The 21,532-nt window shown below is 61.5% G+C and overlaps 10 protein-coding genes across 10 annotated transcripts in view; 4 read left to right on the forward strand and 6 right to left on the reverse strand.

Moving 5' to 3' along the window:
- Nucleotides 1-247: 247 nt before the first annotated feature.
- On the forward strand, nt 248-2,176 carry RHTO_05508 (zinc finger, RING-type protein; the record flags this gene model as incomplete). Its single annotated transcript, XM_016419169.1, has 1 exon — nt 248-2,176. One exon carries the CDS (start codon nt 248-250, stop codon nt 2,174-2,176), a length of 1,929 nt encoding a protein of 642 aa, XP_016270059.1.
- Nucleotides 2,177-2,358: 182 nt separating this feature from the next.
- On the reverse strand, nt 2,359-3,771 carry RHTO_05509 (rRNA processing protein Fcf2; the record flags this gene model as incomplete). Its single annotated transcript, XM_016419170.1, has 4 exons — nt 2,359-2,601; nt 2,689-2,853; nt 2,920-3,241; nt 3,302-3,771. 4 exons carry the CDS (start codon nt 3,769-3,771, stop codon nt 2,359-2,361), a joined length of 1,200 nt encoding a protein of 399 aa, XP_016270060.1.
- Nucleotides 3,772-3,954: 183 nt separating this feature from the next.
- RHTO_05510 (Sas10p) lies at nt 3,955-6,697 on the forward strand (the record flags this gene model as incomplete). The annotated part of the gene is made up of 5 exons (XM_016419171.1): nt 3,955-4,108; nt 4,197-4,256; nt 4,392-5,219; nt 5,276-6,371; nt 6,433-6,697. The coding sequence occupies 5 exons, from the start codon at nt 3,955-3,957 to the stop codon at nt 6,695-6,697; spliced, it is 2,403 nt and encodes an 800-aa protein (XP_016270061.1).
- Nucleotides 6,698-6,897: 200 nt separating this feature from the next.
- On the reverse strand, nt 6,898-7,419 carry RHTO_05511 (uncharacterized protein; the record flags this gene model as incomplete). The annotated part of the gene is made up of 2 exons (XM_016419172.1): nt 6,898-6,932; nt 6,999-7,419. 2 exons carry the CDS (start codon nt 7,417-7,419, stop codon nt 6,898-6,900), a joined length of 456 nt encoding a protein of 151 aa, XP_016270062.1.
- A 441-nt stretch (nt 7,420-7,860) lies between these two features.
- Nucleotides 7,861-9,812, reverse strand: RHTO_05512 (uncharacterized protein; the record flags this gene model as incomplete). Its single annotated transcript, XM_016419173.1, has 9 exons — nt 7,861-8,187; nt 8,246-8,350; nt 8,412-8,609; nt 8,668-8,785; nt 8,845-9,160; nt 9,228-9,337; nt 9,403-9,438; nt 9,493-9,618; nt 9,679-9,812. 9 exons carry the CDS (start codon nt 9,810-9,812, stop codon nt 7,861-7,863), a joined length of 1,470 nt encoding a protein of 489 aa, XP_016270063.1.
- Nucleotides 9,813-10,198: 386 nt separating this feature from the next.
- RHTO_05513 (uncharacterized protein) lies at nt 10,199-12,162 on the reverse strand (the record flags this gene model as incomplete). The annotated part of the gene is made up of 9 exons (XM_016419174.1): nt 10,199-10,561; nt 10,615-10,719; nt 10,776-10,985; nt 11,040-11,160; nt 11,223-11,535; nt 11,591-11,706; nt 11,758-11,793; nt 11,849-11,974; nt 12,029-12,162. 9 exons carry the CDS (start codon nt 12,160-12,162, stop codon nt 10,199-10,201), a joined length of 1,524 nt encoding a protein of 507 aa, XP_016270064.1.
- A 517-nt stretch (nt 12,163-12,679) lies between these two features.
- Nucleotides 12,680-13,875, reverse strand: RHTO_05514 (phytanoyl-CoA dioxygenase family protein; the record flags this gene model as incomplete). The annotated part of the gene is made up of 5 exons (XM_016419175.1): nt 12,680-12,740; nt 12,814-12,916; nt 12,990-13,410; nt 13,471-13,743; nt 13,840-13,875. 5 exons carry the CDS (start codon nt 13,873-13,875, stop codon nt 12,680-12,682), a joined length of 894 nt encoding a protein of 297 aa, XP_016270065.1.
- A 346-nt stretch (nt 13,876-14,221) lies between these two features.
- On the reverse strand, nt 14,222-15,584 carry RHTO_05515 (alpha/beta hydrolase, epoxide hydrolase-like protein; the record flags this gene model as incomplete). The annotated part of the gene is made up of 7 exons (XM_016419176.1): nt 14,222-14,332; nt 14,396-14,525; nt 14,590-14,663; nt 14,722-14,967; nt 15,026-15,247; nt 15,303-15,373; nt 15,431-15,584. The coding sequence occupies 7 exons, from the start codon at nt 15,582-15,584 to the stop codon at nt 14,222-14,224; spliced, it is 1,008 nt and encodes a 335-aa protein (XP_016270066.1).
- Nucleotides 15,585-15,884: 300 nt separating this feature from the next.
- On the forward strand, nt 15,885-20,001 carry RHTO_05516 (urease; the record flags this gene model as incomplete). The annotated part of the gene is made up of 19 exons (XM_016419177.1): nt 15,885-16,074; nt 16,347-16,381; nt 16,438-16,743; nt 16,801-16,969; nt 17,030-17,320; nt 17,426-17,535; nt 17,636-17,795; nt 17,869-17,918; nt 17,998-18,204; nt 18,332-18,489; nt 18,555-18,566; nt 18,675-18,786; nt 18,852-18,888; nt 18,961-19,187; nt 19,246-19,413; nt 19,476-19,493; nt 19,561-19,669; nt 19,735-19,862; nt 19,924-20,001. 19 exons carry the CDS (start codon nt 15,885-15,887, stop codon nt 19,999-20,001), a joined length of 2,565 nt encoding a protein of 854 aa, XP_016270067.1.
- Nucleotides 20,002-20,953: 952 nt separating this feature from the next.
- The window catches only part of RHTO_05517 (60S ribosomal protein l6), a gene marked incomplete at both ends in the record, with an annotated part of 917 nt that continues 338 nt past the window's right edge, over nt 20,954-21,532 (forward strand). Inside the window, 2 exons of the mRNA XM_016419178.1 lie at nt 20,954-21,212; nt 21,279-21,403. Of these exons, the coding sequence (XP_016270068.1) occupies nt 20,954-21,212; nt 21,279-21,403 (384 nt within the window). The remainder of the gene's footprint in view (nt 21,213-21,278; nt 21,404-21,532) is intronic.

Genomic DNA, 21,532 nt, shown 5'->3' on the forward strand with positions numbered 1-21,532 from the left:
GATCACAACTAGCACCTTGGCGCGCAGACAGACTCGCTCGACTGCTCCTTGGTTGCCTGTCGACAGCTCGCGAGGCGATTGTTCGGCGAGTGAGGGGCTTGCGGGTTCAGTCTGACTGGCTGGCGCTGAGGTGCGTACGGTACAACGAGATGCTCGCTAGTGGGCAGCTAGAGGCGGCACTTGAGCTCACTGTACTGGCACCTTGCAAACAGCCGCCCCTCCACCTTCGCCTCCTCCTCACCGCACTATGCCCGTTCTCGCCCAATCAGCAAGCTCTTCGACTCCCGATTCTCGTCCCAAGCCCTCCACTTCGACCGCTCGTCGTCTTCCCTCCGCCTCTCCAGCCAGTCCAGCCGACCCTCCCCCTCCCGCCGCCGACGCCGCGAACCCGACTCCGTCCTATCTCGCATCGTTCGGCAACTACATTGCCCCCTTCTTGCGGAGACGAACCTCGTCGTCGAGTTACATGCCGTCTCCCCCGCCTGCTGCGGACCAACCTGCGGCAGGACCTTCGAACGCTTCGACTACCGCCAATGCGGCAGCCTCGACTTCCCGCGCCGAAGCTTCAACTTCGACCGCTGCGAACGGTGCAGCTGCCTCTGCACGAGCCGCGTCAGGGCTTCGCGCGGTCGGCACGCCAGCGAGCGACCACGACGTGATCGACTTGACTACCTCTTCTCCGCCTCGCCGACACCGCCATCTCGTCCCAGCTGTTCGAGCATCCGGTCTCGCTTTCCCAGGCGTGCCAGGTCCGAGCAACGCCGGTGCGAGCACGAGCGCGGCTGGAGCGGCTGCTGGGCCGTCGAATGCTCCTCGTCCGCCTCGACGTGCGCGGCGGTCGGTCGTCTTTGTGAGCGACGGCGACGACACAGACGACGCCGACTATCGACCTCGTAACCAACCGCAACGGACTGCCGCAGACACCGACGATGATTCGGACATTGAGATTGTCAGCGAACGAGCTGCCGAGCCTTTCCCCCGCATCCACTCGCCTCCGCCTTACATCGTCCCTCCCAATGCGACTGCCACGACTTCCGTCGCAGGGCGCGGGCGAGGCCCGCAGCTACGACGCTCGACTCGGGTCGCTCAGCCTGCCAACCATGCGGACGCAGACGATGCAGACGCGAGTGCGGCACGACGACTAGCGGCAGAATATGCGGCAGAGGGAGGCGTGCCGGGCGATTACCTCGCTGCGCAAGCGCGAGCGATGGACCAGGCTCGAGCGGGACCTGCGCCCGGTCTTGCTGGACGAGGGTTTGGCGGAATCTTCTCGCCTGCGCTTGGCGGCGGCGTTGGCGCAGGAGGTGCGAGACACGACCCCTTCGCCGGCATCATGGACAGGCAGGGGCTGCTAGCGCTTCTCGGAGGTGGATTGGGCGGGTTTTGGGGAGGCGGGCATTTCGGTCACTTCGGCGCTGCCGCTCTGTATGGTCAGCCGGCTGCTCAGATCAACGGCGGATGGGGAGGCGCGGCCAAGGTTCGCGCGGCGAGCAAAAAGTACGGCGTACGGATGAGCCATCCTCGACCCGTCGAAAAGGGCTTCTCGCGCGACATTATCGAGCCTCGCGACCCGGACACGGCCGAGCCGCCTGCGAAGCGCGTCAAGGGTAAAGGCAAGGCGAAGGCGCCGCCGGAGGAGATGCAACCCGTGTGCGCGTCCTGCCTCGACCCGTTGTTGCTCGGCGGCGAGGGCGACAAGAAGGTCTTTGCGCTCCGGTGTGGGCACGTCGTCTGCGCCAAGTGTCTCGGCGAGGCCAAGGCGCGGTGCCAGGAGATCAGGGAGCGGGAGAAGGGCGGATGGGTGATGGACGTCGACGAGAGTGACGGCGGGGCCGGGAAGGGCAAGGGCAGGGCGAGGGAACCGCTCCTCCTCTCCGACGACGACGATGACGACTTGTACGGCGACGCCGATGACGACGACTTCTACCTTTCCGACGAGATGCCGCCCGCCCGCTCCAGCAAGTCTTCCTCGAAGCGATCGTCGAAGAAGGACAAGGGCAAGGGGAAAGCCACAGCCGCATCTTCAAGCAAGCTCAAAGGCAAGGGCAAGTCGCGCGCCGACGAGACGGGCGTCGAGGAGCTGTGGACGACTTGTCCCGTCTCGACGTGTGACGGGAACGGGACGGACCTGCTCGCCACGGAGGGCTGGTCGAGGCCGTACGAACTGTTTGCGTGAGGTGGTCGTGCAGGTTGCGGTGCTATGCCAGCCTATTTTGCTTGCGCTTGACGAGCTCCGAAACGGGAGCAAAGCGTCGCTACAGCCTCTCACTCGTTTGGGCGGCTCATATTTGCCTCGGTCGCTTAGTCGGACACGGTCGTCGTGATCAGTCGCAATACAAAAGCGCTGCTGAAGCCCGCTCACAGCGCCCGCTTCTTCTCCCGCCCGTTCCCGCTCGCGCCCATCGCATAACTCCCCTTCGCGCCCTTGCGTTGCCTCTTCCGTCCACTCATCGTCTTCGACATGACCTCCTTCGTCTTGCGCTTGGCGTACGCGCGCGACTCTTCGTCCGCCATGAGGTCCTCGACGAACGAGCGCTTTTGCGGGATTGCTGGAGTGGAGAGGGTGGTTGCGCGAGTCGAGGGGGCGATGACATGACCGATCTGCGAGACGGGCACCACGTCTTCGATGTCAGCGATGCCTCCGCGAGACAACAGCAACGACAAGAAGCGCGCGAACGCCGCACGCACCTGGAAGAACTCTCCGACCTTGTCCTTCTTCGCTTCCTGCCTCAAGAACTTCTTCGGATCGAGGCTGTTGCTCAATCGCAAGGCGTCGAGCTCCCGCTTAAGTTCTGGCGTCATGGGCGTCGCGGGGAGGTCAAACCATTGCTTTCCGGCTGTTCGGGGCTGGTTCTGCTCAACGAAAGACGCAGATCAGTCTCGTCAATGTCGCCGGAGAGCGAAAGAACAACGACGCACGGCCTTGAACTGCTTCTTGCTCAACTTGGGCTGAGGAGCCATTCCCCACCGGTCTCCCACGATCACAGCCTTTCCCTTTCCCTTCTCGCCCTTCCCGCCTGCCTCGCCGCCTCCAGTCGCAGCCGCTCCTCCTTCAACCATCACTCCTCCGCCGAGATCCTGTGCGAGAGAGATGCCGGATGGAAGACGCTTGGCGGAAGAAGAGGTGGAGAGGAGAGGATGAGAGGCGGAGAGCGGGCGGGCGAGAGAGGGAGGAAGTGGGGCTGGTCGGCGGACGGTAGACTTCGACCCGAGGCGAGATGTAGAGGCTTTGGGTGTCGCACTGCAACAAGCGAGACGTCAAAACATTGAAGGAGCGGGAAATGGAGGGAAGTCGACGCACCTGTCCTCCTCGTCCGTCTCTTCCTCTTCGTCCTCTTCTTCGTCTACGTCGCCGAACAGCACCATCTCCTCGTTTCCTGCCAAGCCGTCATCGTCGCCGCCACGCTTCCCCTTCGAGTCCTTAGCCTTCCGAGCCCTTTCCCGCGCTGCCTCTTTCGCCTTCTGGAGGAGCGACTGCAATTGTACTGACGACCCAACGTCCCCGTCATCGTCGCTGTCCGTCTCAGAGTCGCTGTCGTCGTCTGAAGAGGTGTCGTCGTCGGACGCTGATGAAGTCGCAGGCGCGTCGCCATCATCCTCCTTCCGCGCCTTGTCCGTTGCGCCATGATCTCCCGTGTCCGACTCGAGCGTAGCACTGTTCGGCGGGCTTCCCGAGACGAGTGTCGAGGTGAGCGACTCTGTCCCGCTCCTGTCGACCTGGGCGGGGTCTGTGAGCGCGAGCTTGGCCATGGCGGAGCGCGTGACTGGCATGGTCGGGTAGTTATGCAGTCTAGCGAGTCCTAGCCAGTCCAAAGAGAGCACCAGCGAGGTCAAGATGGCCAAGTTGAGGGACGACCCGCGACTTCGAGCTCGCTTCATCTCTCGAAGTCCGCCACTCTCGCTCTCTCGCTTGCTGCGCTTGTCTGAGGCCACGAGCGCTGCTGTTCAGCTACAATGGCCCGCCCGAAGCAGTCGGGCACCCGCAAGGCGACCCAGTACCGCGCGAAACCCATCGAGCGCGAGCGAGACTTCGACCGGGCACAGAGCAGGATGGACAGGCGCATCGAGACGTACGACGACGCCATGATGGGCGGAGACGAGGACGAGTGTGTGTCCGCCGTTCCACACGCTTTCATGCGGTCGCTAGACCCGTCAAGCTGACCCTCTCATACACCGCCCCCGCTCCTCCCCCTCAGTCCACCTGAACCGCGACAAGATGCTGCTCGAGGATGATGGCCGAGGTAACGGCTACGATGGTATGTCTTGCGTCGCTCTTACGGATATCAATCAACGGATTGCTGACGTCGTACTTATCCTTCCCTTCCCTCTTTCACCTAATCTCCCGCTGCTTCGCCCCCGCCCTTTCATCCCATATCACCACGGTACATCAGACGACGACGTCGACGCTCCCGACACGATCTACGACCTCGACCTCCCCTCCTCCGCATCCGGCTCGCCCTCTCCCTCCGGAGACGAGGACGAGGAGGAAGACGACACTCCTCGCCTTCCTCGCCAGTTCAAGCGCGGCAGGGACGAGGACTTGACGAAGAAGGGACGATTCGGGCACGAGTATGACCCGAAGCAGGATGTCGTCTTCCCCAGTTCGGACGAAGACGAGTCGGACGAAGATGAGGGTGCGGGAGAGGTTGACGAGCGCCAGCTTGCGGGTGCAGATGACGAGGACGAGGATGAGGGATCGAAGCTGCGAAAAGGTGGTGCAGATGAGGACGACGAGGACGAGGATCCGCACTGGCGCGCAGACCAGTACCACGTCACTCGTCGCGACCCGGGCGAAGCCGACTCGGAGGACGAGGAAGCGCTCGCGCTTGAGGAGGAAGAAGTGCGGAGGTTGCAGAAGAAGATGAGGGAGAAGATGGAGGGCAACGACTTTGGCCTCGACTTGGGTGTCGACGGCGTTGACGATGTCGCCGAGGGCGAGAAGGAGGGCAAGCGGCGGCGTATAGAGGAGGAGGACGAGACGGTCGTTGCTGCCGGTGCGGACAAGGCAGCCAAGGACGCGCTTTCGACAGCCGACATGTCCGAGCCCGAAGCGATCGCTCACCTCCTCAAAACCTCTCCCGAGACTCTCGCTCTCGTTGACGACTTCGTCCTTACGGCGAGCAAAATCAAGCAGGTCGAGGCGGACTTGGCGGAGGTTCGGAAGGGCGACGGACAGGGCGGCGAGCACCCGGCTTTGGCGATCATGGAGCTCGAGCACCGTGAGCCAGTCCCTTTGGCTCCCCTCCATACCTCGCTGACACCCGCACGCTCCCAGAGGCCCTCACGACCTACCTTCCCACCCTTGCGTTCTACTTCTCTCTCCTCCTCTCGCCGACTCCCGCTCCGCAAGCGCTCATCGAGAGGGTCATCGCCCGCCTGTCGAGCTTGCGCGGCAGCCTCGCTACGATGGAGGAGCTCGACCTGACGAGCGCGACGTACGGTGCTGGCGACGATGACGAGGACGACGAGGAGCTTGACGAAGACGAGGAAGAGGAGGATGTTCCGCTCGGTAGGCGCAAAGCGAGGTCGCGCTCGATGCTTGCATCTGAGGCGCTCGACTTTGCCGATGCACTGGCGGCGGACGAGGAGGAAGACGAGGACTCTGAGGAGGAGGTGACGGACAGCATGCTCGCTGGCTTGACGGATGCCGAACTCGAGGAACTGATGGGCCAGATGGAGCCAGGACAGGGCGCAGAGGAGCTGATGGAGCGGGTCAGGGCGAAGCAGCGCGAGAAGTTCGGCGATGGGTTCGGCCAGGAGGACGGAATGGACGTCGACGAGGATGACGAGGAGGAGCTCGAGCGGGAGCGGGTACAGAAGGCCAAGACGAAGGCGAAGGGCAAGGCGAGCTCAAAGAAGGCCGTTCCCGCCATTCCCGAACTCGCGCCTCTCTCCGCTTCTTCCGCCTCGTCTTCCCTGTCTCGCCCGACCATTCGCGCAACCGCCGACTCCGACTTCCTCGACCCCCTCTCGCTCTCGCACGCCGATCGCGCAGACAAGGCCTCAAAGCGGCACACGCTCCGCTTCCACGCCTCGCAGGTTGAGCAGAAGGCGCAGCGTCGCGAGGCTCGGCGACGCGGTCTCGAGGGCGACGACGACGTCCCGCGCAGGAGCAAGGAGCAGGCAAGGAGGGAGGTGCTCAAGAAGCAGCAGCATGGTGCGGCGAAGGACGCGGAGAAGGGCGTTGGTCTTGATGAGGGCGACTTCGACGAGGATGACCGGCGGGCGGCAAAGGCCGTCAGGGAGGAGCGCGATGACAACGGAGGAGAGGACGGCGGGGATGACGACTACTACGATCTTGTCGCGGCGGAGAAGGCGGAGGGCAGGAAGGCGAAGAAGGCGAGGTACGACGATGCGCGTGCGGCCGAGAAGTGCGTTGGTTCCGCTTCTCCTCTACACGTGGCTCATTCACTGACGCTTTCGGCTCCATAGGGAGGAGCTGCAAGCACTTGCCGATGCTTCCGTCGATGGACCGCGCGCCGCCAGCCGCAAGATCCTCTCGAACCGCGGCTTGACGCCGAAGCGCAACAAGCTGAACCGCAACGCGCGTGTCAAGAAGCGTCACCAGTACGATCAGAAGCAGAAGAAGCTGCGGAGTATGCAGGCGACGTACAAGGGCGGCGAGGCGCGGACGGGATACGAGGGCGAGCGGACGGGTATCTCGCGGACGAATGTGCGCAGTCGCAAGCTGGGTTAACAAAGCAGGTGTTGAGCGTTGCTCTCCTGCAATTCGCGTCACTCAGAGCAGCGTTGGCGATCTCGGCGGATGAACAGCGGAAAGTGAGAGCAAGCTAGAGTCGCTGCGCTCCGCTCGCCCCCGCCTCTCTTCGCTCTGGTTCTCGCGCGTGCAGTCTGCTGCTCGCTTAGCACGACGGTAAGCGATAGATTGCGCGTCAATCAGGGTTGCGATGCGAGATAGGCGGAGAGGGTATCTGCGAAAGAACGAAGGTCAGTCGCGCATGCCTCTCCTCACTCGTGAAGTCTCCGCCAGGACGCACCTGCCCACACTTCCCATGTCTGGATCTTCCACTCTCCGCCCTCCTTGACCAGGTCAAACTTCCAGACAACCGCTTCGTGCCATTCCTTCCCTGTCTCCGCAACACTCCACACCGCGTCGCCCGTCCATATCGCTCTTGCCTTCCCCTGCCCGTCCTCTTCCCGCACGAGTAGATCTCGCTCGTTAAAGTCCGACCCTTTGCCCTTCAAGACGGACCCGATCAGCCGCCAGTACTCGAGCACCCGCTCCTCGCCTTCGAACTTGTCGCCGAGGAAAGGCAGCTTTTCCTGACCCTTCGGACCGTGCTCCCAGCAGCATGGCGCGGTCGACGAGGTGAAGTAGGCGCGGAAAGTCGAGGCGTCGCGGGGAGTGTTGATGTCGTCACGAAAGCGGATGAGGAGGTCGGGGACGCTGCTGGCCATTAGTCTAGGGGATTGACTGCCGCAAGTGAGATATTCGGGAGCCCAGAAAGCGCGGGGAGTGGTCAAGCGGGTGAGAAGTCGAGCGAAAGAGTCGGCGGGAGGGGGCGGAGGATGTCAGCAGTCAGGCAGCGATTTGTGAGGTAGAGCAGTTGCTAAGGATCTCTCTCAAGTACTTACAAGCTCAAAAGCCGCGAAGAAGCGTTGCAAGACGCGCGAGAACGGGTTGAGAAGGCTGCAACGAATAATGGAGGGGGAGAACAGCACAACAAGAGGGTCGGATCTGCAGAGCGTCAAGACTATTACGGGGCGAGTATTCGCACTGAGTAGGCGGTCGCGGAAGGAGTGGCGAGGAGTAACGAGGAATGTGCAAAGGGCGAAAGGAGAGCGGACGACACAGCGGAGATGGCGGAACGTTCGAGGGAGAGAGGCAATGTCGCCTGCTCAGAGGCCCGTGTCGTAGACGAAGACGGGCGAGCGAGGAGAGAGGTGGCCAGAAGCCGGGTAGGCGACGCCCTTCTTCTCGACGACTTGCGCAGCCTTGTCCGCGTCCTGAAGGTTGATGTGCACCGACGAGTCGCTCTCGACGTGGACGCTCCTGTCGATCGTGACGTGAACGCCGTCGTTGGGCGGAGAGTGGCGAGCCGAGTTGCGTTTGGCGAGACGAGGGCGGAGCGAGCGGCTGTCCCAGAGGAGGTACAGAAGGGCGATGAGGATGAGGTTCATCGGGACGCTGTAGACCCAGGGAATGAAGAGCAAGACGGTCTCGGTCTGCGAAGGACGAGCGGTGAACGGGGAGAATAGTGAATGTCGCGGAAGGGAGACTTACGGCCGCCCAATTCGAAGGCACAAGCTGGCGGTTCACGAGAAGGTAGAGAGCGTAGATGATGAAGGCGAGAGTACTGCTGAGCATGACGATCAGGATCCAGGAAGTCTGCACGGAACAGGGAAGGTCAGTGTTTGGGTGGTGAGGAACAGCCGAGGGTCAAACATACGATGACGAGCTCCTTCTGCGCCTTGCTGAGCATCAAGATGTTGCGAAGACGTTCCCATTCGCCCGTACCGCGTGCTTGTTCGCCCATCTCGACGAGGTCGCTACGCTTGACGGGCGCGAAGCGGAGGTCGCGGATGAAGCCCGAGATGCGATTCGTCTGCGGATTGCGGTTCGAAAAGGCCGTGCTGGGTCGGATGAGCTGCGAAAGCAGGATACGGTCAGCGTAGCACCAATCGAGACGGAGTCTTCGGGCGGACCTGCAAGTTGTACTTGACCTGGGCGCCGATAACCTTCGCGAGGCGGAGCGCAGCGATGTTGACGGTGATGATGACGACGGGGACCGTGATGAAGACGGCGTAGATGCCGAGTTCGATGCTGAATGGCCGGAAGACCAGTCAGTCGCCACCTTTGGTACCAGGAAAAGCACCGCGCACCGGTGTGCCCGCTCAGCGTCTTGAGCGAGTTCATCGAAGGCCGGCTTGAGGGCGAGCAAAGGACCGATGACGTCGCTTCCGGGCGTCCAAGCCGTCTCGAAGGTCGTCAATTTGGCGACAACGTTTCCGACCTCGCGCAGGACTTCACGCTCGATAATTTCCGCCAGTATGACGCAAGCGAGTACTGCTGCGCCGCCAAAGCTGCCGAGACCGACGAAGAGAACGTTGGCGGTGCGAGCGGAGAAGACGGGTTTGGTCGTCGCGGCGTCACCGGCCAAGAGGGAGGCTTGGAGGGCGGACCAGGTGATGAGCCAGCCTTCACGGAGAGCCTCGCTTCGTCAGCGACGTCTCCCAATCGCGAGCGTGAGCGGGAGAAGACGCACTCTGCGTGAAGAACGGCAGACTCGCCCAAAGCGTTGAGATGCGGCGTTCCGGACCGTGCAGGACGTATAGCTTGTAAATTCCGACGAGATAGGCGAGCAGGATTGCGCTTCTGCATCGAGGTGCAACAGGCACCGCGATCAGCTTGGAAAGGAGCGGGAGACACAAGGAACGCACGAGACGATGGAAAGGGAGACCAAGACGAGCTTGCCGCTGCAGGGTAGGCTGGTCAGCTAGGAGTCAACCTTAGATAGACCGACAACCCACTTCGTGATGATATAGCTACCGCGGCGGCGGCGGATCCTGCGGAAGAGCCAGATCGGGCTGGCCTGACCGTTGGCCCACGACTCGTAGTTCAGCGCGAGCCAGTACGCCGCTGAGAGAACGATGAGTCTACCGGAGAGGAGGGTCAGCTGTGGCAGCGGCGCGCGCGGCATGGAGAGGGAGACTCACAGAGTGCACCACCCGAACAAAACCGCAAGACGCGCGACGAACCCGTCCGAGGGCGTCGCATGCATGCGGGCTTGGAGCGCGGACTTGTAGACGGTGAACGGGTTCGTTCCCGCTGGTACGCTCGGCAAAAGCATGTCGGGATGAAGAGGGAGTTCGGGAACGGAACGAGCGTGGGTCTGAGGCGCACAGGGAGGGCGCCGGGGCGCGCCGGCGGCTTGGCGTAGGCGTACGAGTCCAAATGAGCGTGTCAAGCGTCCGATATCAGGCTGGAGAGCGGGGGACGAGTGAGGAGATGAGGGAAGAGGAGTCGAGCGGCCCGAGCGAGGTCCTCCGACAGCCACAACGAAGCCGGAAGTGGTCAGTACGGTCGAGTTAGCGCTCGAGCAGGCTAGTTCTGACCGTGATGAGCGTGAGGAGCGCAGGGCCAGAGAGCGAGGACCGCTTGAGAAGGTCGACGAGGAGGAGAAGGACAAACCGTCTACAACAACATGTATGGCACGCTACAGCGCTGCGAGATAACTTACGAGCGTGCAGAAGACGTTGAAGACGAGGCGAGCCGGAGATGCGACGACTCGACCTCCTTCTCCTCGTCCACCGCGCCGTCCGTGTTCTTGTCTGCTGCCGCCGTCCGCTCCTCACGTCCGCCTCCATCCAGCTCGATGACGGTTGTGCGGTGTCGTCCCTCCATGCTCATCTCTGCCGCAGACAGCACAGGTCCTCCGCTCAGCGCCCGCCTGTCGACGGGTGAGTGGTCGAGCCAGCTCGCGTCGCGCTCCTCGACGTGGAGTGACCGACCCTCCCAGCGTACGTAGAGGAGGGAGATGAGGACCGCATTGACTGTGATGGAGTAGATCCACGGCAAGTAGAGAAGCTCTGCCTCATTCTGGAAAGCAAGGGTCAGCTGGCAGATCGCAGCGAAACGGGGACGAGCCTTACTGTCGCCCACCGGAGCTTCTGTGCATGCCCAGTTGCAAGCGCATGGAGCGAGTAGATGCAGAACGCGATGCTGCTGAGAATCATGACGAGCGCGAGGCAGGATGTCTGCGCGAGCGCATGTCAGGAGGAGGGCAGAAGCCGAGCGAGCGGGCTGTACGCACTATCAGCAGTTCCTTCTGCACCTTCTGAAGCCGCTGAATATGCCGAACTCGTTGCTTGTCCGCCGAATTCTGGGCATTGTGTGATAGCTCGGCCAGCTGGCGCCGAGAAAGATGCCTCGGAACCAATAGGCTTGCGCAACCCGACGTCTGATTCGAGTCGAAGGTCAAGCTAGCGTCCGCGCAGATACCTGCGCCGGCCCTCTGTTTAAGCTGTGGACGAACAAGTCGGTCTCGGTATGAACCTGAAGAGTGAGCGAGACGCACGTGATCGACGTTGAACTTCAGATGCGTCGAGATGATGCCCGCCAGGCGGAGCGAAGCGATGTTGACGCCGAGAAAAATGAGCGGTACGATTAGGAGGATGCAGAGAATGGCGAGCTGAACCCTGGGAGCGAAGAGCGGTCAGCTTAGCGCCTTAGCCAGTGCGCACGACATTGTAGGACGCACCGTCGGAAGTAGTTCGACTTGGCCGCGAGTCTTCGAAACTCTGGTCCAAGTTCGAGTAGCGGACCGAAGGTGTCGCTCGAGGGAGTCCAGCTTAGCTCGAGGCGCCCCAAAGCCGTCGTCACCTTGACGATCTGGTCCCACAGGGCGGCGTCGACCACGTTCGTATAGACTGCAGCGCAGGAAATGGCGCATGAGATGAAGATGCCGAGACCGACGAAGAGCGAGTTGGCGAGGCGAGCTGTGAGCACAGTTTTCTGGGTGTACTCGGTCGCGAGGATCGAGGCTTGCAGTGTCGACCAGATCAGCAACCAGCCTGTTCGTACGCATGGTCAGCATAGCCTCGTTGCTTACTCCGGGGAACTACGCACCTTGGACAAATAACGGCACGCCGGACCAGGTCTTGAAAGTAACGACGTGGGATCGTAAGCCTCCGCGTACGTAGAACTGGTACGTCTCGGCGATGAATGCGAGCAACAGGGCGCTCCTGCAGGCGCAAGATCAGCACGGGCTCCGCTTGACGAAACGCATCACGCACGCAGCGACGGTAAAGAGAGTGAGGGCGAGCTTGAGGCTGTTGGACCACTCGTCAGCCATCTGAGGCCAATTGAAGTATGTTCGTGACACACTTCGTGACAATGTATCGCCCTGAAGGCCGCTCGACGATGCGGAAGAGCCAGGTCGGATTCCCTCGTCCCGTCCTCTTCCAATCTCGATAAAGAAGGAGCCAGTAGATGGTCGAGAGAACCGCAAGTCTGAGCATGCAGAGAGTCAGCTTTGAGCTCCGCGAGACAAGGAGACGAACGTACAGTCCGCATAGCACGAACAGGACGACCAGTCGCACGGCGAAGCCATCGGTCGGCGTCGACCTCGTGGAAGCCTCTATCGCGGCTCGGTAGACGGCGAACGGGTTCTGCCCGGCTGGTACGACGGGCAGACTCATGATAGGATGCGGTACGATGCACGGCGAGGTCGGGCGTGGAAAGCGACAGCGCAGCCAGCTGAGCCGGCGTATTGAGTCGGTGGCCGATTCTTTGCGCCCGCGGGAGAGCACAGCGCACGTCAGCTACGTCGTCTGAAGCAAAGCAGGCTGAGATCCGCTGAGAGAGAGAGGTGAAGCGGCGACGGAAACCTTCCGGAACAGGCTCGGAGCGTTAGGGTTCTTCGAGGACGCAGAGCCGGCCTCGATTGTTCGAACTGATCGCGCTGGATAATGCAGGGCCAGGATCGTGCGAGCCTGTGGAACGAAAGCCGGACGTGGGAGTTGGAGAGGCTGTCGTCTGTGGCGCAGCCTTGGCGAGAGGCGAGCTGCAGATGCGCAGAGTCGCGATCGGAGGACGCCTCTGCGCCGAACCGCTCAGCGGTGGAACTCCCGCACGCGCTGTCTCCAGGCCGCGCTTGAAACGCTCTTCGAAAATCCGTCGCGCGAGAGGCGAAGAGATGCGAGGCTGTAAAGGGCTTTACATCTCTGGCGCGGTGTCGTAGAGCGAAGGGAAGGGCATCTTGGGTGTAGGTTGCAGCCTGCTAGACGAGAGCGTCAGCGAGACGAGTGAGACGCGAGAACCGGAATACTTGCCAGTTGTCCTCCAACCACCGTGCGGAACCCTCGATGCAGTGAAAGGTGTAGATGGAGCGGCTTTTCTGCGACGTGTTGCGCTCGCTTCGGTGAATCACGGCGCCGTGAATGAGGACGAGATCTGCGGGCGAGATGTACAAGCGTCAGGTAACGCTGAGAAGCGAGACGCACGACAAGCGTCGACTCCGACTCACCCCCTGCGTCGCAAGGTGCGGCCACCCACTCAACTCCGTCCGCCGTCCAGTCGACCGACGGCTCATCCTCCATCCCTGGTACCGGCACCATCTCCGTCCCTCCGCCAGGCGCCCGCACAAGCCGCTTCGTCAATCTGTTGATCTTGTGACTTCCCGGGACGAACGAAAGGCATCCGTTCTCAGGTGTAGCCGGTTCGAGGGCGAACCAAAGACCCATAGCGGTCGAAGGATCGGACGTGAGGAACGTCTGATCGTCGTGTACGCCGACTTGGCCGCCAACCTCCTTGTTCTTGCAGATGACCATGCTCTGGATCAGTCGAGGGTCGCGGTAAGAGCCAAGGTCGCGCACGAGGGCTTTGATATCGTCGGAGAAGGAGAAGCGGCGGAAGTCTGGGTCGAGTATCGCGAGGGCGTGACCGATCTGCGCGTACACAACGAAGCTCGTCAGCTGCAACGTCGTCGCGAACACATAGCAACGCACCTTGTTGACAGCCAGCTCCTTCGGTCGGTTCAGCTTCCCATCCTCGTCAAACGCCGCCGGCTCGAAGAAGAAGCGGATCTTGTCTCCGGACGAGAGGAAGTAGTCGTCGCCGATGTGCTTCTTCTCACCGGCGTGAGCAGTCCCGACGAACTGGGTCATCGGATGCGAGTCGAGGTCGAAGTCCCGCAAGAGCTGCCTCGACTTGTCCAGCAGCTTGTCGGCATCGGTCTGGCTGAAGAAACCCTTGATGACTAGGTGGCCGTCCGCCTCAAACTGCACAGTGGCAAGGAGAGCGAGTATCAGCCTTGTGGGGTGGTCGAGGCGATGAGGAACAGGCAGCGCGAGGAAAGGATAGGGCCGTTCGCGCACCTGCTGCTTCTGTTGATCCGATAGCTGAAAGACCATGCCGAGCAGTTCAAGCGTGATACGAGCGAGACGAGAGACGAGAGATAGCGAAAGAGGTGTCTGGATAGGTGCCGGTGAAAGCGAGGCTGCTCAAGCTTCTTTCGGCAGACGAGACGATGTGCGAGGTCCTTTACCGCTACAGAATGGGCACGAGGAAGCTGGAGCGCGAAGACCGACAAGACTGGCCAGAGGGAGAAGGAGGAGAACATGAACAAGACTCGCTTGGACGGCTCATCCAGCGTTACAACATGTCTATGGACAGCAGATCTGTCGGAGCGTCCTCCGTCAGCGGGATGAAACGCGTGCACTCGAGAACGCCGCAGGGGGGACGCACCTTCGGCCTCGCCTACTTCGCCTCCTCTCGCTCGACATGCTCGCTCAGCCATGCGTTATACTCCTTCTTGATCTGACTCGGCAGAGCGTGTCCCCCGCCTTCCACGATCTTGAGATGCGAGCCCTGTGAGACGAGAAGTCCGTCAGCCTCGTCCTCTCATGAGATGGGAAGCAAAGCATGACGCACAGGCAGGTCTTTGTGCAGCTCGTGCGCACGCTGTACTCGGATCAAGTTGTCTTCGGTGCCGTGTATGATGGCGACTCGAGGGATCTGCTCGGCGATTAGGGCGAGGCGTTCAGGCGAGACGTGGTGCTTACTACGGGAGTCAAGCGTAGCAGCGGTCAGCGCTTGCCTACCGAAAGCTGTTGAACGTGTCATACAAGACCGCAGCGAGTTGGCCTAGTCGTCCGCCGAGCGTTTGGCGTCGGCCGATGTGGTACCGGTGGAGGAAGTCCTGCGCAAGTTGCTGAGTGAGCTTCGAGTGGAGCGACAGCGCGTGGATGTCAGCGCACCGCCTCAATCATTTCTCTCCGTGTCTTGCCCTTCCACTCGCCATCCTCCTCGACAATGCCCTTCAACCACTCCTCCGGAAACAACGTGTTGGCGACGAGTCGAACCTGCTCTTCGGGCGTCTTGGCGAGGCCAGTCGTGAGTCTGCCGAACATGTTGATGGCCTTCAGGGAGGGCGGATCGAAGCGAGAGCCGGAGCGGGTAGAGGTGAGGAGGAGGGCACGGATGCGCTTGGGGATGAGGAGGGCCTGCCGAGGCAAAGCGTCAGCAGCGAGCAGTGTAGAGTGAGAAGCTCGTCGGGCGCACCAGCTCCTGCGCAATCATGCCGCCCATGCTCACACCGACCAGGTTGATGCTCCGCTCCTCCTTCCACCCGATAAAGTCGAGCAGCTCCTCCACATCCTTCGCCATCTCGCTAGTCGAGTATGCACCAGGCGGCGTATCGCTCCAGCCCACGCCGCGGTTGTCGAAGACCAGGCATGAGTAGCCGGACAGTCGGGCAAAGTGCGAGACTTGGTTGTGCCAGGCCTGCGAGCGGGTGAGACGTCAGCGCCGCGCAGACTGGGAGCGAGGGTGCACTCACGAACGACGAGTTGTTCAAACCCATCGTAAACACCATGCGATAGCTCGTCGGCTCGTCCTGGCCATGGAGTTCTGCGCGAAGACCGGCGGGTGAGCAAGGCTGAGACTCGAAGGAGACGAGAGACGCACCGTAGTACAGCTTATGAGGCGCTGGAGCCCTCGCCTTGTCGTTCGCGACCGTGCACCACCCTCGACGAACGAGGTTGTCGCCGGGGAAGATGGTTTCGGGGAGGTCCTGAGCCGGCGAGTTGGCCAGAGGGTCTGGAGCAGCAGTAGCGGGCATGTTGGGCGAGTTCGCTGGTCGTCGCGAGGATTAGAGGCGGGTCAGACGGAGCAGAGGGCTTGATTGCGCGGCTATCGCTTGTCGGAGATGAGGAGGGAGGGTGGGTACGGAGGCAGAGTGGCGCCTCGAGGGGGTGATCGAGCGGGCGAAGCTGACTCTGTAGCTTAACTGAGGCACCTGTACGGTACAGCAAGCAGCCGCAGCGGGTGTTGGCGGAGCAAAGCGAGGCGTTGTTGGCGAAGGAGCGAACTCGCCTCTCGCAAGCTGACCACGCCCGCTGTCACCCGCTAGACAGCCAGCATGGGCTTCGACCTGCTACCGAGGGAGATCGACAAGCTCCAGCTGATCTCGCTCGCCGGACAACTCGCTCAGAAGCGCCTCGCGCGAGGGTGTCGACTGAATGTCACGGAGGCGACGGCCCTCATCGCCCACGTCCTCCAGGAGCTTATCAGAGATGGAGGTCACAGTGTGGCGGAGCTCATGAGCATCGGTGCGTGCCTCCCTTCCAAGATGTGCGATGTGAACGGCAGGAGATTCTCATCACGGATGAAGCGGAGTGGGGAGTGTACTTGGCGAGGACGCTCGCTGAGGCTGTTCGGGCGCGTGGAATGGAACGGATGAAGGCTCGTGAAGAGTCTCCTGCTTTCGCCAAGCCCGCTGATAGTGGTCGCCGTCGGGATAAGCCTCCTCGACCTGCTCAATCTGTTGCCCTTGACTGTCGCAGCTAGACGGCAAGCTAACTCGCTTCTCTCGCCGCCACAGGCAAGAAGATCCTCGGGAGGGTGCACGTCCAGCCTGTGAGTGCGAACCCCGTGACCCTCACTCGCTCCAGCCGACCTTCCCTTACCCGCAGGCCGTTCCGTCTCTCCTGCACGAGATTCAAGTCGAGGGCGCTTTCCCCGACGGAGTCTTCCTTGTCACCGTCCACGACCCCATCTCTTCCGCTTCGGTTAACGACGACCTCTCCCTCGCTCTCTACGGCTCGTTCCTCCCGCTGCCAAAGGAAGGCGTCTTCCCGAAGGGCTCGGATGAGCCTGCTGGACCTGCAGATGAGGAGATCCCGGGAGTGTTGGTGTTGAGGAAGGAGCCCATCAGGATTAACGAGGGACGAGAGCGAGTGCGGCTGAAGGTGACGAACACTGGCGACCGTCCGATCCAGGTGCGTCCTCACTTTTCCTACTGGGTCCGCGCACTTGACCTGACATCCGTCGCACAGGTCGGCTCGCACTACCACTTTACCGAAGTCAACCGCGCTCTCTCGTTCGACCGCCGAAAAGCCTTCTTCAAGCGCCTCGACATCGCTGCCGGAACGGCCGTCCGCTTCGAGCCGGGTGACACGAAGACGGTCACGCTCGTTCAGATTGGCGGCGAGCAGGTGGTCACCGGTGCGTACGGCACGGTGCGCAAAGGCTTGTTCTCCTGTCCTGACCTGTCCTCCTCGACAGGCGGCAATCTTCTCCTCAACTCGTCTATCGCGCGGCATCTCGCCGACCCGTCCCTCGCCGAATCGACCATGCAGCGCATCGTCTCAAGCGGTTTCTCGCACGTCGAGGACCCTTCGGCCGTCCTCACCTCGGACACCTCCGTCATCGCGCCTTTCGAGGTCAGCCGCGAGACGTACGCGAGCATGTTTGGACCGACGACGGGAGACAGAGTCAGGCTGGGAGACACGTCGCTTTGGATCGAGGTCGAGCGGGACGAGACGCACTATGGCGACGAGTGCAAGTTCGGCGGAGGTGCGTCGGCATGTTCCCTCTAACATCTTCGGGTGCAGAGTGCTGTAGCGCACTGTTCTTGATCGAGGCTTCTCTGGGCAGCACGCTGACTATACGCGTTTGCAGGCAAGGTCATTCGCGAAGGCATGGGCCAGGCGACTGGTCTTCCCGATGCCGAAACGCTCGACCTCATTATCACGAATGCGCTGATCATCAACTGGGACGGCATCTACAAGGTCAGTCTAGGTGAGAGTTGTCCTTGAGGGTCAACTCATATCGAGAAAGTCGCTCTTGTACAAGCCCGTGTCTATGGCTCACTCGCTTCCCTCCGCGCAGGCCGACATCGGCGTCAAGAACGGCCACATCGTCGGGATTGGCAAGGGCGGCAACCCCGACGTCATGAATAACATCACGCCCGGGATGGTTGTCGGCGTCAACACGGATGTCATCGCGGGCGAGAAACTGATCGTCACAGCTGGTGCGATTGATGCGCATGGTGAGTATGACCTTCGACTTCGCCGACAGTGTAGACGTTCCGAAAGCAGGCTGACTCGAATGACGCCTCGCAGTTCACTACATCTGCCCTCAGCTTTGCAACGAGGCGCTAGCGAGCGGTATCGTGCGTCGTCCGTCTCTACAATCCTCTTTTGACGAAGAAGCTTCAACGAAGGAGCTGCTGATGCGGCTGCGCTGCGCAGACCACCCTTCTCGGCGGCGGCACCGGACCCTCAGCTGGCTCGAACGCGACGACCTGCACGCCGTCGCGGACCTACATGCACGCGATGATGGCGGCGACCGATGGCATCCCGCTCAACTTTGCCTTCACGGGCAAGGCGAATGACTCGGGAGAGGCGGGACTGGAGGACCAGGTTCGGAACGGTGCGGTCGGCTTGAAGTTGCACGAGGTGCGCTTCCGTCTCGCTCCTCTTCCCTTTCTCTTACACCTAGTAGGCATCCGGAGACTGCTGTGGAGATGCTAACGTTGCTTTACCGACTCTTGCCTCCGCCCGCCTTTGCCTTCGTCGCCGACAGGACTGGGGCTCGACTCCCGCGGCTATCGACTCGGCTCTCTCGCTCGCGGAGAAGTACGACGTGCAAGTCAATATCCACAGCGACACGCTAAATGAGTCGGGCTTTGTGCAAGACACGATTGATGCCTTCAAGGGGCGGACAATTCACGCTTACCACATGTGCGTAACTCGCTTTCTTTCACTTCTACGCGGTGTACTATCGCTGATAGTCTCCTCCGCTGCAGCGAAGGAGCCGGGTGCGTTCTTCGGCTCGAAATGATCACATCCTCGCGAGACGCTCGCCCTTTCGCTCTCTCTCCTTCTCTCGAAGCCCCCTACTGACGAGTCGCTTGCTACGTCAATAGAGGCGGCCACGCACCAGACTGCTGTCGGATGATCAGCCTCTCGAACGTCATCCCGTCGTCGACGAACCCGACTCGGCCGTTCGCCCCGAATACCCTGGATGAGCATCTCGACGTGCGTCTCCTCTCTATCTCATCTCAACGCCCCATCATCGTGCTAAGCGTATCCACCTGTCGCAGATGCTCATGGTGTGTCACCACCTCGACCGCTCGATCCGTTCGTTTCCCCTCCGCCCTTCCTCCCAGACACTCTGGCCTAACTGCCTCCCGTACCCTCCTCTGTTCGCAGCGGAAGACATCGCCTTTGCCGAATCTCGCATCCGTGCCGAGACGATCGCAGCCGAAGACGTCCTCCACGACTCGGGCGCCATCTCGATCATCTCGTCCGACTCGCAGGCGATGGGACGCATTGGAGAGGTTGTCAGCCGGACTTGGAGGACCGCGAGTAAGATGAAGGATGTGGTGGGTACGCTGAAGGAGGAGACGAGGGATGGGGCGGATAACGAGAGGGTCAAGGTGCGTTCCCTGCCTCTCTTCTCACTCTCTGCCCCGCGATTGACGACTTTCTCCGCAGCGCTACATCGCGAAGTACACGGTCAACCCCGCCATCGTACACGGCATGTCGCACGTCATCGGCGACGTGAGCGTCGGCAAACTCGCGGACTTGGTCCTCTGGCAGCCGGCGTACTTTGGCGTCAGGCCGAATATGGTCGTCAAGGGTGGTGCGATTGCGTGGGCGAACGTGCGTGACTCTGTCGCGCCACTCATGAAGAATGTACTGATGAGGCGAGATTCGTGATGCAGATGGGCGATGCCAATGCCGTACGTCCGAAGTCTCCTCCCACCCTCTTCCGTCGGCCCAATTGACCCGTTCTCGACGTCCTCGCAGAGCATTCCGACGGTCCAGCCCGTCATTGGCCGTCCTATGTGGGGTAGCCAACCCTCCGCCGCAGCGTTGACCTCGCTCCTCTTCGTCTCGTCCCTCTCGCTCTCATCCGGTTTGTCCCTCCCCTCATATCCTTCTCCCTCTTGCTCAACTGAATAATGCGCGACGCGTCCGCAGGAACAATCGCAAGTTACGGACTGAAGAAACGGCCTGTCGCCGTCCAGGGGTGCAGGAAAGTCCGCAAGGAGGACATGAAGAACAACTCTGCCTTGCCCAAGATTGAGGTCGATCCCGAGTCGTACAAGGTGCGCTACCGCTTCCCCTCGATGCTATTTGCTGGGTGTGATTGACGAGGTAGATGAGCAGGTCACGGCGGACGGAGTGCACTGCACCGTCCCGCCTGCGACGAAGGTCCCGCTCACGCAGAGCTACATGCTCTTCTGAGCAGCTGGTTATTCCCGTTTGTGTCGGTTCTGTAGGTTTCTGTACGAGTTGATCGTCGGTTTGTGCAAGGTCTCGGTTGTTCCAAGGACGTCGAGGAGCGGCAGCGTGACAAAGGGGGCGAGCGAGCGAGCGATTCGAGCGGCACACTGATGAGTATGAGCGGAACCCGCAAAGCAGTTAAGCTGACGCTGCACAAGAATGTGCTGGGCTGGGCAAGCTGAAGTCGGTAAGCGAGCAAGTCGAGGGCGAGGACCACCCTTCATCAGCCTCCAGATGCGTCGCTCGTCGTTACTCCACGTCGACCCTTCCCGTAGACTCTGTCCAGGCCGTGTGAGAAGAGCGAGCCGGGGTGGTCGTGATGGGGCGAGGGCGGTTCGCCGGCGAGTGTCAACTGGACATGCGGGCGCGGGACAAAGACGCAGTGGGTGCTGGTGAGCTATAGAGTGCAACGATCGTGTAGTTGGCGCCCTTAGAGCGGTGTGAAGCGAGAGTGGTAAAGGTCGGTCGTGGTCGAGCTTCGCGCTCGCCTCTCTTCCCTTGCGCCCCCGCCCGTCGTCTATCTCACAGTGAGCTTTGGTCTGCTGCTGCTGTCTCCACGCCAGAACACACCGTACGAACACCCGCACCGTCCACCGCCGACTTGCCGCGCCGCGAGACGACCACCCCAGCCCTCGTCGGATTTTGACCCCGCCAGCTCGCTCAACGAGGTGACCGCGTGCGGTGGGACGAACGAGGGCGGAATGGACAGATTGAATGGAGCTGAAAAGAAGGAGCGGGCGCGCGAGCTGGACTGGGCAGGGGCTGGCGTGGGCTGGGGAACTCAGGTGCGCTTTCGCTCTCGAGGACGACAGTGCTGACTCTCGCTCGTCTCGCGCATCTTGCCCGTCACTCCCATTCGACTCTACGTGCTCCCTTGACACCCCTGCGAAACCTCCCATCCCTGCCCGTTCAGATGGCCCGCAACTCGGACGTCGCCCCCTACATCGGCAAGCTCTCCCGTAGCAAGCTCTTTTCTAAGAAGGGCCTCTACAAGCGTGAGCGCAAGTCCGCCCCTGCTGCTCAGGCCACCGAGGAGCAGAAGGAGCAGGGCTACTACCCCGCCGACGACGTCCGCAAGGCCAAGGCCTCGCGCAAGTCGGTCAAGCCCACCAAGATCCGCGAGTCGATCACCAAGGGCACCGTCCTCATCCTCCTCGCTGGTCGCTTCCGTGGTGAGTGCTGACAGCCGAGGCGGCCGCGCGGACCATTCAATACTGACCCCCCTTACTCCCTCGCAGGCAAGCGTGTCGTCTGCCTTGGAAGCCTCCCCTCCGGTCTCCTCCTTGTCACCGGCCCTTTCAAGGTGAATGGTGTACCTCTCCGCCGCGTCAACCAGGCCTACTGCATCGCCACTTCGACCAAGGTTGACCTCTCCAACTTCGAGGCGAGTCTTTTCGCCCTTTTCGCTCCTTTCTGGATCGGTACTGACGTTCTGCCCTGCATGTTAACTGCATATCATCACACTCGAACCGCCCATCACGCCCGAACCGCC

Source organism: Rhodotorula toruloides (genome assembly GCF_000320785.1).
Source record: "Rhodotorula toruloides NP11 unplaced genomic scaffold Scaffold33, whole genome shotgun sequence".
NCBI classification, from domain to species: Eukaryota; Fungi; Basidiomycota; class Microbotryomycetes; order Sporidiobolales; family Sporidiobolaceae; genus Rhodotorula; species Rhodotorula toruloides.